The sequence below is a fragment of the Cyprinus carpio genome, chromosome A25, assembly GCF_018340385.1.
Source record: "Cyprinus carpio isolate SPL01 chromosome A25, ASM1834038v1, whole genome shotgun sequence".
In the NCBI taxonomy this organism is placed as follows: Eukaryota; Metazoa; Chordata; class Actinopteri; order Cypriniformes; family Cyprinidae; genus Cyprinus; species Cyprinus carpio.
This window is the reverse complement of record NC_056596.1, coordinates 12,181,093-12,196,858: the sequence shown is the minus strand read 5'-3', so window position 1 is coordinate 12,196,858 and position 15,766 is coordinate 12,181,093. Positions and strand designations below refer to the sequence as shown.

At 35.2% G+C, this 15,766-nt stretch overlaps 1 protein-coding gene across 1 annotated transcript; it reads right to left on the bottom strand.

The window, feature by feature from the left end:
* Positions 1–60: 60 nt before the first annotated feature.
* On the bottom strand, positions 61–15,243 carry LOC109050759 (ubiquitin carboxyl-terminal hydrolase 3-like). The gene is made up of 15 exons (XM_042715554.1): positions 14,846–15,243; positions 11,946–12,006; positions 11,602–11,745; positions 9,090–9,173; positions 8,906–8,987; positions 6,350–6,432; positions 4,714–4,827; positions 3,841–3,954; positions 3,351–3,497; positions 2,567–2,673; positions 2,402–2,482; positions 2,202–2,320; positions 2,000–2,113; positions 1,134–1,201; positions 61–865 (listed from the first exon to the last, which is right to left on the bottom strand). Exons 1-15 carry the CDS (start codon positions 14,934–14,936, stop codon positions 700–702), a joined length of 1,575 nt encoding a protein of 524 aa, XP_042571488.1. The 5' UTR covers positions 14,937–15,243; the 3' UTR covers positions 61–699.
* Between the last annotated feature and the right edge of the window lie 523 nt (positions 15,244–15,766).

Here is a 15,766-nt window from a genome sequence, read left to right as displayed (position 1 = left end):
TACAATAAATTATTATTCATATGTTTTAACTTTGAGAGTATAATAAACACACAAACCAACTTTTGCACAATCTGCATTCCTTTAATTCTAAAAGGACAGAAAATGTTCATCTGGTCAAAGTTTTTCAAGCGTAAAGAAAACGAATCGTGAGCTAATGGACCCTTCTCTCCGAAAGTCATTTTCACATTAGTGAGGTGATCTGAGTCAACTACTGCTTTGTGATACAATCGACATCTGTTTTGTAACGTAAAATCAATTCAATTCAAGTTTTAATTCGGATATACTTCTGCTTCAACCTCGATCAATGAACGGCACGCTCAGAGGACAAGAATGAATTTCTGAGCTGAAGAGAAACGACTTCTCCTGGAGCAGTGAGCAGACCGTTGGCGTGAGTTGGAGACGTCAGTGTCTGACACAGAAACGTGACAGCTGTCATCATTTCAGACGACGGAAAAACACTCAATGAGGAGAGAAAAAAAAAAAATCTACAGTCAATGTGAGTTCATTCGTTAGACAAAAATCCCCCCTGGTGGTGTATGAAGACCAAAAACTGGGAAAGTCTATTAAATGAAAAGTCATCAAGCAGCAATTCGGTTTGTACTGAGGTTTTGTGACACAAAAATCATAACTGGATAGCATAAGACATGAGACAGATGACGGCACACATATGAAGGACCAGTAACTGATCTGGAGGAAGTCTTAAATCTTGGCTGGACTCTCTTGATCGCTGAGCTCTGTGTAGAACAGAATGTAGGCCTTGGCTTTCAGCACAGCCTCCTCACTGACCAGAGTGACCGTGCTGTCGTTGAAGTGGTACCATCGGTGCTCGTGAAGCCCGTATGCCGTGTAATGTCCTGAGCCGATGCTGTGGGAGAGCATAGAGGTGGAATATCCTATATATCTGATTCTCTGTACAGAGTGTGTATTGATTAAACCGGAAAGATCACCAGAACTACTGATATAACATCCCCATCTAGTGGAGGACAAAGAAACCCAACTTCAGGCTGGTACAGTAAATGAGATATATACTACACAGAAGTACTTCCAAAATTAAACCTTTATCTATTACAGTTGTGAGAAGTGAAAAACAATGTTATACTGTTATTAATGGCATAAGGCAAGCATTTACTTACCTAGATCCATGATGAACCACTACTGCAGCGAGATCATACAGGCAATTCTCTAGCAAGCTGTTTTCAGGCTAAGTACAAAATTGTTATAAAAATCAATATTACATAAAATGAGATATCATATATAATAACTAAAAATGTAATTTAATTATATAATATTGAAATAATTATTTTAACCCTATTCTCTATATATAAATGTATATAATAACTTAATATTTACATTAAAATTAATAAATTATTATTAAATTATACAATTAATAAATCAAATTTTATGTAATAGAGTTCGTAAAATAATTACTATATTGAAGTAAAATTACTTTATTATATTATTAGATATTGCATTTTATTATTATACTTTATATATATTAGAGTACATATATTTATCATACTTATTAAAAATAAAATCAATAAGAATATTTATATTAATATATTTGACTTTAATATCAATAAGATTTTTTTTAATATATTATAAAATTATTTATAAAAATATATACAAATATTTACATTATTACTATATTATTACTATATTATCTTTAAAAATTGAATTATTATTAAATATTATATATATATATTATTTGTAGTTATTCATTTAAAATAAATAATAAAAAAAAATCAAAAATTTAAATATTATCTTTAAAAATTGAATTATTATTAAATATTAAATTATATTTGTAGTTATTCATTTAATAGTAATATGAATATTATTTCATTACTTTATATAAAATAATCAAACATTAAAGTTATTACTTTATATAAAATAATTCAATATTATAATTATTTATTCAAGTATTAAAAACTAATTAAATAACTGAAACTCTCTTCAGTTACAAGTAAACTTGTTACAAAATGAACAAATGGTTTGCTCTCACCTCTAGCAAGAAGCTTTTCATGTCAAGGCCACGCATGGGAAACTCTACATAGGTGTCAATCTTATTCCTCAGAAACGCTGTCCAGTGGAACCTCTTCAGATGCAAACAAAGCACCTGTACAGAGATAGCACACCATATAACCATTACAACCTAGATGAAAAAAAAACAAAAACAAAACAGGATATTTCCACACTTCTCTCACCTTGGGCAGTTTCTGGATCCAGAATTTCTTGGTGGACTTTTGTCGCGTTTTGCACTTGTGACACATGTAGAGCTCCGTTTCATCGAGTTCCTCGAGGTCTGTGAAACTCTGAAGGCAATCTGAGAGACAGTACATGGTGACTTAGTGAACAAAATTAACCAAAATGCAGCCATGTAATAGTTTCTAATAACATCTCTTACCATTTAAAGTGCAAGTTGGCCCCGGCTCTTGGTCTTTTGTGAACTTGATTCTGAATTGGCTGGGAATGTCCAATGAGAGATCTGGAGGAGAGAGAGATTTAGTGTAACCATAGCGACAGAAGTCGACAAAGCTTTTGGAGCTGATGGACAGAATTGATGGCTCACCTAGGAATGGATCGAATTTTCGAGACTCTGTGCCACATATCAAGCAGTACACCTCGTTCTGTAGGACGCCACCAAACACAGATGTAACGATAGTGGAGGTCCCATTTCTGGAAAAAAGAAAATCCGTTCTACATTGTTAAATAAGCCCACACAAGTCCGATGAGCCAAGAGCGTTCGACAGAATCGGGACTTTGTGAAAGCACGTCTAGTCCGTCTATTCGCAGCAGGATTAACCTGCCATTTTGTTCAGCACAATCCACTGAGCACGCCACAACATTGCACTTCCTTTTCAATAACCCCGGCAAATCCAGTCAGGTCACCCTCACAGTTCTTGGCCGAGGGGCTTCCTCACTTGTCTGCAGCTATTAATACAAACACAACAGGGTGGCTCTGGCTCTAGCAGCAGGCAAATGTGGGAACAGCCGTGTCTGTGTACGAAAAAGACTTCCCTCTGTGCACCGTAAAGAGTTATCTTTATCACTGCTGCCCACGTACTCGCTAAACTAGCAGGGAAGAAATGAAACGAGGGGCGGCCTGCTGAGATAGACCGACCTCGAATTAGAAATTTGCCCCGGACCATCTGTGCAGTTCACTGAAGACAAGTTGTGCATTTTTCAAATACTAAAATACTGTGGCTCTTTCGAAAAATGCTGTTTTTGTTTGAGGGGTTCAAAATATTTTGAGTTCTTGCTCATCGAGTGCCATAAGTTTTGGAAAGGATGACCTGTTTGTCCAAACAAAGGTAGACGGGGGGAGTACAAATGATGAATTTATGTGTTCGTACATGCAGCATTTGCTCTCGGAGGCGTGTTTGGGTCGGTCCGGGGACAGGGCGGGACTGGGCGACCCGTTCTTGCTTCCCTGCATCTCTCGGTGGAGATGTTCCAGAAGGTACCGCAGGAACTCGTGAGCATCCTGTTGCTGGTAACCCCTGCAAAATACATCAGATAGTTTTCCGATGACATCACTGAGGCCGTGCGGGGTATTGGATAATGTTAACCAATAGTCAAACAGCTGTTTAGGCACTGGTTTAGCATAACTGTATATGGTCTGGAACCTCTTGGTATTCACAATCAATGACTAAATTTCTCTCTGAGATATAAGCCTGAACTTCGGCCATTTAAAAAATCCATATCGGCTGACCAAGTGCTTGAATAATGAAACAAATTCAACTGAATTATGGTGAAATTTGTAGTGCATCTTATAAAATCTCAGCATGACAAATCTAAGAAAAAACTGAAACTGATTGTGTAACTGTGTGATTTTTATGATACCTGAAACTCGGCATAATTTTCCAGATGACATAAAAGAGAGCGTCTGTGCTGAAGGCAGTCTGACTCCCCTGCCAAAGTGAACAGAGTGTTTTCCTGAACTCCTCAACCAGAGACCTGCACAACAGAGCGGAGAAATAGAGGCATTTTAATGGACATTACAGCGACTCTAATACATCAGAGACACTAGTACAGTGATTATAAACTGATAGATCAGGCCTGTTCTGAGGGTGACAGATTGCAGAGAAAAAATATGCTTAATCCAAATAACACAATGTTACTCACCAAATAATTCTGAGTTTAGGATAACAAAATAAATATGCTGCCCTCATCCCCAAAAACCATAACAAACTACAAAACAAGGTGACAACAAGACTCAGACTATCAAATATGGGTTGTAGTGAGGATAAACGTGGATTGCGTCAACGGTCAACCACAGCGTGTTTTGTGAGATGTATCATCAAAATTCAACATAAAAGGGAAACAAATTCCTTTTAAGCCTTTCTCATGTTAATTTACGTAAAACTAAATTGCATAAAACTAAAAAGTAAAACCCAAATGTCTTTATTAAAAAAGCTTTTCAATTATTTTTAATTAAAAATACATTTAAAATATCATGTTTTTAAATGTTTTATATAGATTTGGTATTTAAAAAAATCACCATTTTCACAGCAGATGTTTGTCAAGGTATAATAATTTTATATGGAACAAAAACTATAACCATTCCATAAACATTTAGACTAATATGGTATTGTATATGACATGACATATGATATTGTAAGAGCTTACATTATTGAAAGTATGTTCTTCTTTAAAATAAATGTATTTCTTTAAAATAAAGAACATCATTTTCAAATTCAGTGGAGAGGACCTTACACACTGCTGTCCCCCTGACTTCTGGTGTGGTACATTCTCCTTCCTGCGGTTTTCCCGCTTCGTAAGGCCACCGAGGGCAGCTCCTTAAAATAACAGCTGAACACCTGGATGTTACTGGAGACAGGAAACAGAAACCAATGTTTAACTAAACAGAGATGTCTTAGACATGACGTAAAATCCTTTTGAGTTATGACAGTTTGGTATATCTTTCCGAATCTTTCGTATATAAATTTAACATCAACAGTATGCCAGAATACTATGGTACACTTGCCAAGGCTTCCTTTTACATGGATCATGGCCAGCAGAAGTGCGTAAATAGAAAGTTTTTTTTTTCCAGGCCTTAAAACCGATAACAGCTCAGCAAAAAAAGACCCATGAAAGACTAAATACAATTAAAATTGTTATTAAAATTATAGTACAGATTGATGACAAACTAATGTTGGCTTAACAAAGCCTTGTCTGAAAGTTTGAAATAACTTTGAAAAGCTTGAAGGTTTTTAGTAGTCAAAGAAAGTCAATAAAATCTTTAAAACAATTTTTAGCATCTTGCTAGCATGATTTAACATGTTACTTGCATGTTTCTAACACGATTTTACATAGTGCTAGAATGTTTTAATATGTTGGTAATGTTTCTAGCTTGATTAAAGTGTTGCTAGCATATTTCTAGCCTTTTTAAACATGTTGCAAGCATGATTTTGCATTTTGTTAACATGTTAACATACTAATGATTTAGCACATTGCTAACATTTGAAAATGTTGCTAACATGATTTAACATTACTAGTATATTTAAAAATTTTGATAGCATGAATTGATAACATGCTACTAACATGATTTACCACATTGCTAGCATGATTTAGCATGGTGTTAACATGTTACAAGCATGTTAAATGATGATGCATACAAAACTAAACTAATAGCATGATTCAACACACTGCTTTACATTGCCAGCCTGTTTTTTAACATATACCACCACATGTTTTAAAATGCTGCTAGCATGATTTAATGCATTGCTAGCATATTCTAACATGAATTAGCATTAGCATGATTTAGCACAATATACATTTCATCCTATTACTGATTACTTTTGAAAACAGTTGTGCTACTTAATATTTTTGTGGAAACCGTGATACAGTTTGTTCAGGTTCTTTAAAAAAATATATAAAGTTCAGAATGACAGCATTTATTTCAAATAGATTTTTTGTGGACGTAAAATCAATTTAATTCATCCTTGTTGAATAAATGTATTTATTGTTTAATCCTACTGTCTATACACTTTTGAATGGTAGTGTAACTTCAGTGAAATGAATTTTACCCCTCAGTAGTTGAAACAACGCAGGCTGAACGGTTTATGTGATATTTGGCATGAGCTGTTCGCTGCGGTTTAGTCATCAGCCCGGCCAGAGTAAGGCTGGCTGCGGTGAGCAGGCAGAGGGCCTAATCCTTCCCCTGGCTGCCCACCAAGCTCTCCTCCAGCCAGCTCACTGGCCACTGAGGCACCGTTACCTGCCAGCACATACTAGAGACTCCAGCAGAGCGCAGGGAGGCTTTCCACCTCCACCAGCCGGGCCACCCACACCCTGCCAGGCTACGCATCGCCGGCTGCCCTTGGCTCAGGGTCCTGAGGGCTGCTCTTACCTCAGGGACTGGAGAATGGCGTTCATGAAGCAGGTGTTGCCCAAGTTGCGGAGGCCTGTGGCAGACTGTGCTACAGTGCCGTCCTGTGTGGTGACATTAAAGAAAAATTATGGAACGAGAACACATTTGACAAATGATGCATACAGCATTGTAATTAAAAAGCGAGTGTATACACTTTGCTAATTAAATTTTCAAAGCAAAAATCCAGGTACTTAACAGTGTTGTCACCTTATACTGCAACTTACACTAAATTTGTCCATATTTTATACTCTCTCTATATATATATAGATAGACAGATACTTAGATATTTTTATAATTTTAATAAATATTAACTATTAATTTTAAAGCTCTACGCTAGGAGACAATATTCAGCTTCTCTTGGGCTTAAAATGTTACAAAATTAAAGAAAAAAATATATAAGCAATATATAAGTTTATATATATAATATAAAATATATATATATTATAAAGCAATATACAATATAGTTACATTTTATTTATTTTAAAAAATAATACATTTTAAATATATATATATATATATATATATATATATATATATATATATATATATATAAATATATATAAAATGATGTTAAAACATAAGTAAATACATAAATAAAATATACAGTGGAGATCAAGATTAGAGAACATATCATTTCCTAAATTTCAAGGTCACTGCTTAGTCCTACTTGAAGTTATCCTAATAGGAGTAGAAGGGCAGTTTTTAAGCATATTTCTGTATTCTGAAGCACAGTATAAAAAACTTAAATGAGATATTTGAAAAAGAACTTTGATCAAAAAGTGGCACCTTGTGCTAATTTCCTTAATTATATGACAAACCCTTTTAACTGGCAGCATTCCTCCAATTTTCACTGAGATTGCAAGATTTCAAACGCTTTTAAAGCTGGACAGGAGGTTGTCCTCCAAAGGGATTTCACCTACTCATTGCAAAAGAAGTTTGTCCTTCCAAATCTGTGATTTCTAGAATATTGCAGCTTTACACTGACACGAATTCATTCAAGTCCCCCAAAAAGGCTGCTCGTGCACGCAAGACAAATGCACGAGAAGACAGGATAATGCAGAGACTCTCAATGGAGAATCGGTTCAACACTGCAGCTGGAATTGCTCACCAGTTCAGCGCTAAACAGGATAAGGATCTATCTCGGCACATTTAAGAAAAGTTGAATGGAAAGCGCACTCTGCAGTGACCAAGCCTCTCATCAGCAGAAAGAATGTGTGAACAGAGGAGAACTGGGGAAAATCTCTGGAAAATCCTTGGCGACAAAGTTATGGCTAAGAAACCCACTACACTTACCGAACTATGAAAGAAGAGTGGACCAAGATCACACCAGAGCAGTGTGAGAAACTACTGATGTTTTGCGGCTGCAGATGTGCTGAAGTCATTCAAAGCAATCAACTAATTTTATCCTACTCATTTTTGACAGCTTTAACCCTCCAAAATTTTAGTTGTAATCTTCTTTTGTGCTACAGTGATTACTGTTCTGTAATTTTGATCACTGTGTTTTCCACAAAATAAAGTGTTTTGTTGAAATGCCTTGGTTATTTTGTCAAGCATGTTAGTAGAACAGTGGTATACCTACAACTAATACTGCTTCAAATTTTGGCCGATGAAGATTAACAATATTTCAGAAAAATTCAAGTATTCATAGATTGTGCTCTTATTTTGATCTCCACTGTGTGTGTATAAATATATATATGAAACCTGAGTCACCTGCACTGCATGTGGAAGTTTTTTACCTTCAGGGTGCGTTCACACTTAATAGTTAGCTTCCACACACACATTTTCCACAGCGAACATAAAAGAAACCGAACGTAAAGGCACAGTGATACATTCACACCTGATCCTAAAAACATAATGACACATACACAACCTAAATAACCAACCTAAAAAAAGCATATTTTGCGACGCAACTCACCGAACACCTGAAACAAAAGCTGTGTTCGACTTAAAGCAGCGCTGCGCAGACCGATCATGTATGACATCAAAGTACCCATTCACCGATCAGTCTGCTCAGTGCCGCTTTAAGTCTCACACACCTAATGCCGTCTGCGTGCTCATTGCTGCGTATACTTATGATTTTATTTTCACCACTTGCAAACTCACAAAGAGCTCATAAAAGGCACTTTACCTCCTCGTTGCCACATTTGCTCATTTTGTTTTGGATACACCACTTGTTCCACATCGTAAAAGCACGTCGCATAGCTTCACATCTTGTCATAACTTCCTGTTTTTGGTTCGTTTAGAAGTTTCATTCGAACCGCATCAGAGTATGTTTGGTCTGGGTCCGCTAGTTTGGTGCGCACCAGGATTCAGATGGCAGCGTTCACACTTACTCAACTGAATCGCACTAACAAAGCAATCTCACCAGAGTCCGTTTTAATCGAACCAAACATGACAAGTGTGAAAACACCCTCAGTAATTATTAACAATTAAATATGTGATGAGATATCTGGATGGACCTTTCAAGTTATTCCGAACCATATCTTAGCACATCAGGGTCTTTTACACACATATCTAAAATCCAGTTAAACTCACGCTGTCTTTCTTCAGCTTGCTGTCAGGAGAGGAACTGTCTGACTGTTTTCTCTTCCTCTGTCTGTCGGTATTAGACACAGAGCTGAAGAGAATAAATCATTTTAAAAACAATAAAATAAACATTGTATTTATGTGATGATGATTGATGAATGGATAAATACACTTCGATAAACACCAGACTTACTTTTCCAAACTCTGCAGATGTTCTCTGACCCTCTGCACATGCCCTAGTTTTGTGTCGTTCACTACAAATTCGTCGCATCTGTAACTACAAGGAAACAATTGGCATGATGGTCAAAAAGAACATCATGAAAGATTAACACATAACTTTGTTCACTGAATAATACTGTGTGCACTGTCCCTTTGCAACCCTCTACGGACACAATGAAGCTTGAGTCGCCATTGGCTAGTACATTTTTTATTTTACTCGCCAGACTTTTTACATGAAATGCATGAACTGCAACTGAACAAAATAATAATAATAATAATAAATTCAAACAAAACATACTTTCTCTCTCTGAATTATTCTTTATGGTTACATATGGATTGAATCTACCATTTCTTAGCAAATGGCTTTCTCTTGCCGCTTGACTTCAGCCACCTCTCCACAGCTGATGATGGATCATATTGCTGAAGCTCTGGGCCTTCTGTTGAAACGAGGATCAGGTCTGAAAGGTGTGAGGATGTGAGACTGCTGCGGACATCTGGTTTTATTCTCTTTTGGGCACTGAAGGCTCTTTCGCAGTTGGCAGAGCTGATTGGCAGAACAAGAAGAATCTGAACAAGATGAAGAATGTTTTGCATCTCATCTCTGTAGGGTTGCTTCAAGCGTCTCCATTCCCCAGGGATTTCTTCAACTTGACATCCAGATTGAACAAGCTTCTCTCTGAACCATTCAGTGAAGATCTTCAGCTCCTTGTTGCCGTACAATAGTTCAAGGTGTTTTCTGTCATCAGGCCACTTGTCATGGTTGAATATTGCAAATGCTGACATCACAGCTTGTGCATTTTGATGTTATATTAACTCCAAGCAGGTTATGCAATTTAGCATGAAGGTGTTTCTCACAGGCTGAACATGCATGCTTCATCTGTTGTCTAAGATTATCCATCAGGCTCTCTCTTTCCCCTCTCAAGTCAATGCACTGAAAAGTGGTGATATGAGCACCAGGAGTTTGCTTTTCCAGACACGGGGTGATGAAAGTTTCCAGCATACTATCTGGGAGAGGGTTGGTTTTCATGTAGTCAAGACTGGTCAAACAGCTCTCAACTGCAGCAACAGCATTTGGTAGATTGAGGTCTGCCTTCTGTAAAGTCTGACTTAATGTTGCTATCTCCTGCAGCACATCAGCCAGGAAATGATAAAATGCAACAAACTGCAAATCCTTCAGGGTATTGAAAACCTTTTTCCCTCTACCAGCAATGTCAGCATTGTGACTGGTTTGGGCCAAATCCTCCAGTGCCCTGTCTAAATGAGGCACCCAACGTGTTCCTTTCACTGGCTTTGGTTTGTAGAACCTAGATTCAAGTTCTTCACAAACTGTCTTAAGTTCTCTGTGGCTCTTTGGGCTGAAATGGTAGGTTTTCCAAATCAAGTGCAAGGTGTCATTTACACGACTCACTAAGCTCACCTCTTTCAAAACCCCAAGAAGTGCCAGCTCCAGCCTGTGAGCCCTACAGTGAATGTCTATCAGTTTTGGATTGTCCACTCTCAGTTTTGCAACAACACCAGCTTTTTGGCCCATGTTAACATTTGCACCATCAGCACAAATTCCAACAAGCTTTTGCTTCCAGTCATCTAATCCAAATTTTGACATTGACGATTGAATGCAGTCAGTCACACCATCAGCATGAGCATGTGACAGCTCTGTGACAGAGACAAGATGATTTATTGGCAACCCATCATGTAAATACCTGACATAGCTTCATTTTCTGTCACTGAAGAATCTGTTGCACCATCAATCATGACTGATATGTAGTTGGACCTTTTCACTTTATTTGCCATTACATCCTGTATATCTGCTGCAATATTTGAAATGAGTTCAGCGCAGCGGACATCATCATACGTTGGGGAAATGTCCAGGCCATTTTTTTTTCTGCAGCATAATTAGTGGCTTCATCTGAGTGAAACTCAATTCCTCCTTTGCGATATAATATGCTGTATTCATTTTTACAGAAAGCTCAAATCTCTCTGCGCTTTCACTCTTATTATTTTGAGTTTGAAACCCTTTTGTGAGCGCAAACTCCTCAGGGTCTTTGCTTGAAGACAATACACTATCACGACAAGATGCAAATTTGCATCCATCTGCAACAGTAAAGAAAGAACACGATCTAATGCGTCAATTCTCTTTACACAACGTGTAGCTTATCTCTTTCTCTCACGTTGAGTGCGTGTGAGAGAGTTAAAACGAAAGAGGGCGCTTTCAGCTAAGTGAGGGTTTTAAATGCAGCCTGAGCGGGAGTGAAAATTATATCTGAGCTAAATTTATTTTTTGCATAACTAACCATCCACTAACTAAATAAATACATTTTTTATTCACACACAAAGAAAGTAAATGAATGCATAAGCGAATTATTAACTTACATTTACTCGCATTGTAGAGGGTTGCTTTGAGACACTTTCATCTTACTACTGTCCATTTAAAAGTATTTATGAAAAGAAAAATATGGAAAAAGGGGACGAATAGGGAGGAAACCAACCAGAACGTGCTATAACTGTTACAGTCCATACACACAGAGTGCTGCTGACTCTTCTCGCTCAACTTTTCTCGCTCCGGCTTCCTTTGACAGCCTCCTGGTGCCTGAATCTCCTCAAAATGCTTTTTGGCATGGCCGTTTACATACCTGCCACAGGAAACAGATGCAAAGTCATTTTAATATGTGAGAATTTTAGATTTTGTACATTTTAATATTTTAATACAGCTTATATATAATTCTAATTGATCAATTAGATTTGAATCTAAATAATCATTTACATGCAATATTTGCTGTAAATAATAAAGAATGAAACCACACAGACTAAAAATATCAACTTAAGCACTCACCTTCCACAATGCACATTCAAACACGTCAGGCAAACCCATGTGCTTTTGTTTGACCGGCAAACTACAAAACATCAAAATATACGGTATATGAGTAACATCCACATTTTTATATTTGTATTTTATTTATTTATTTATTTTTAATTAATGATTTTCCCTACACATTTAAAACAGTAAGCTTCTCTTGGGCTTAAAATGTAAAAATAAATAAATAAATAAATAATAAATTAATTTTAAAAAATGTAAGTAATACATAATATGTATAAGGAAAATATAATAGATAATTAAAAAAAAGACAATATATAAAAAAATTATAAAAAATAAAAAAAAAAAAAACAAAATATTTATTATCATCATACTACTACAACAAAAAAAATAAAAAAATATTTTTTATTTTCATGCTAGGCCTACACTCAAAATAATAAAATAAGTAAATTACTGAGGCTGGGCGAAAAATATTACAATAGGCTACAACATGTATTAAAAATGTATAAAACCAGACCTTTTATTTATTTGAATATTAGTACTACTAAAAAAAACAACAACAAAAAAAAACATTATTTTGCCTACACTTGTATAATAGGCTGCTTCTCTTAGGGTTAAAATGCTTAAAAAACAACAACAATGAAATAAGTAATATACATATAATAAAATATTAAAAAGTATAATCATATTTTTTTCAAGCTCTATACTAGACCCACACAGGATCTTGGGATTCAAATAAATAAGTTGTAAATACTATTTTTTTAAAATAATTTTACAAATATAATTTAGCATTTTACAGATGTATAAAAGCAGACCCACATACTCAAAACAGGAAAACTAGTGTATAATAAAGACTTTTGCAATGTGAAGAAGAGATAAGGTGGCATATTAACCGCATGTGAATGTTATCTGTGGTTGTGGCCTGCTGGGAGAGAGCACTTTGTTCTAATTGCCTTGATCACCTTCCCTCTAAGCAAACAACAAGCATCTGAATTAGCCGTTGCTAAGAAATGGTTGATTCTCATGAATATATATGTGTGTGTGTGTGTGTGTGTGTGTGTGTGTGTGTGTGGTGTGTGTTTTATTCAACATTTAAAACAAAATATAAAAATAAACAAAAACTGGGAAAAAAAAAATATATATATATAAATTTTTGGGAAAAAACAGGGAGGAAAAAAAAAAAAAAAAAAAATAAAAAATATAAACAATATATATATATATATATATATATATATATATATATCTATATATATATATATATATATATATATTTATTCAGTAAAGATTCAAAATAACCAATTTTTTGCCAAATACACTACCATTCAAAATGTTGTGTTGTTAAGTTAAAAAAATTAAAAAATAAATAAATAATAGAAATTAATACTTTTATTCAGTAAAGATGCACACAATTCATCAAATTACAGAAAATATATTTACAATGTTACAAAGGTTTACTTAACAATAAAATTAACTTAAAATAAATGCTGTTCTTTCAAGCTTTTTATTGAAAATAATAACAAATGTTTCTTAAGCAGCAGATCTGCATACTTAAATGATTTTTTAAGGATCATGTGACACTGAAGACTGGAGTCATGATGCTGAAAACTCAGCTTTGCATCACAGGAATAAATTATACTTCAAATGTATTAAAATAGAAAACAGTTATTTTATATTGTAATAATAATTTATAACATTGCTTTTTTTTTTTTACTGTATTTTACAGCCTTGGTGGAGCATAAGAAAATCTATTCAAAAACCTGGCCCCAAACTTTTAGACGGTAACATATTCTTCTGCCACTATTTATAATACCAGCCATAAAAACAAAATTCGATATCATGCACCCCAATAAATAATATCTCTAATACACCTACTTTTTTTTATCTCATTTTTATTTAGACATGAAAAACACTAGATCCTGCACTTCTTTCCACAAGTTTGTTGCCATGAGACCTAATGGGTTACTTTAAATGTGAGGAAAAAGTAGAAAAACTTCTTAGATCCTTTGTATTTCAGGTCTCTCAACCTTTACCCGGCTTCCTCGAATCTTCTCAGGAAAAAAACATTTTTTTCCAGCAAAAAGCCCCTGTAGAAAGCAACACTTCTTAGAATAATGACCATCTACAGTAGCCTCACTTTTATAATTACCATTCTTCATGTTTTACAGCAAATGACCAAATCGGGGAAAAAATGTGAGGGTGGCAATGTATTAACATTACACTAAAGATCCTTTGTATTTCAGAACTTTCTTACACATTTAAAGCCATGGATATTAACATGCATTAACGTGGAAATGTATTAACATTACACTAATGTTGTAAAAACGTTTGCAGGCATTATTTCCGGATTATTTTGAGGTCTAGCCTGCTTTATATTCTCTGCATATGAAGATCAATATTAATCATACTGTATACCAGCAGATCTGTATCCTAAATGAACAGCTAACGTTAGAAAATGACAAATTAGAGCCAATCACACTAATATAATATTAAAAGCCACTAAGAAAAAAATTAATTAAAAACCCACGTAACTTTTAGAAACAAACAGGCGAAAACTAAAGTCAAGTAAATGTGACGTTCGTTTAATATTTTTAAAAATCAAAACATGTATTCACAGAACAACAATTAGCAAGTTTGACTGCTGTGTGTACGTTAGCTGGAATAGCGTTACTCGGTTTGGGGTTTAATATTTAATAAAGCACAATTACTGAATATTATCATTCCACGTCGTAAATTTATGTGTATATGTTCTTCAGTTTTCAGTTATATTTGTATAAAAGCACAAAAGCGCGAGCTGCTGTGAGCAATGAGGCACTTAGCCGGTTCTTAGCCGCTAGCTCGAGCTAACGTATCTTCCAGGAAACGGACCGAACTGATACTCGGTTTTAGTCCTTTATCATCCGGATCCGCGTTTAACTCACCGGAGCAGCACCACGAGGAAGGGGAACCGTTGGGGAACCGGGTCGGATCCACCGTCATACAGACACTGGAGCTGAGGTGAGGGCACTCCATGAGTCTGTGTACTAGCTGAAGCACTAGCTCACCCACTCTGTCCTCTTCTGGGTGATTTCTGTGGGGGTTTAAACTAAAAGTGCGTGCTAATAGGCAAGAGTTTAAACGTTTAATTGCCTGGGCAGTAATGTTGGTCTGGTAAGTGAGGTCAGGGTGTTGTTATGGTTTAAAAGAGCAGACATGCTCAGACTCGGGCTGTCTCAAAACCTGCTGAGCGCCCTACCTAGACAGCAAAACCACATTCTCAATAGGGAGCGTACTAAACAATCTAAAAATCTCAGGTGTTGAGTTTGCTTAACTTTAATGGGACATTTAATGTATTAATCGAGAAAAGGCATGATTCATTCAGAATCAGTGCTGTATAAAGCGAATAAACTTAGTAGGAACAGCATGAACATTAGAGAGAGGAAGTGGAAATATGAGCAAATGTTGACGTCTCATAGTGTGAATATTTTAAAAGTCATTATATTGGAGGTGCTCCGAAACTTTTTGATGCTGTGAATAAAACTGTGGATAGCAATATAATAATATTTAAGCCTATTCTGTAAATCTTAACTTGTATTTATTTCATTACTAGAAATAAATTAAATAATAAAAATACATGATATAATATAATATTCAGCTTATTTTTAATTATTTTTTTTTATTATAATTTCTGAAGTAAAACCCTATATGACTAACATTATAATGACAATTAATTCTGTAAATGTTCACTTATTTTATCTTTATTATTGCAATTATTTATCATTTTTGTAGAGAAACATAAAACGATGGCTAGCAATATGATATCATTAATTTTGTAAATTCACTTATTTATATATTTATTAATT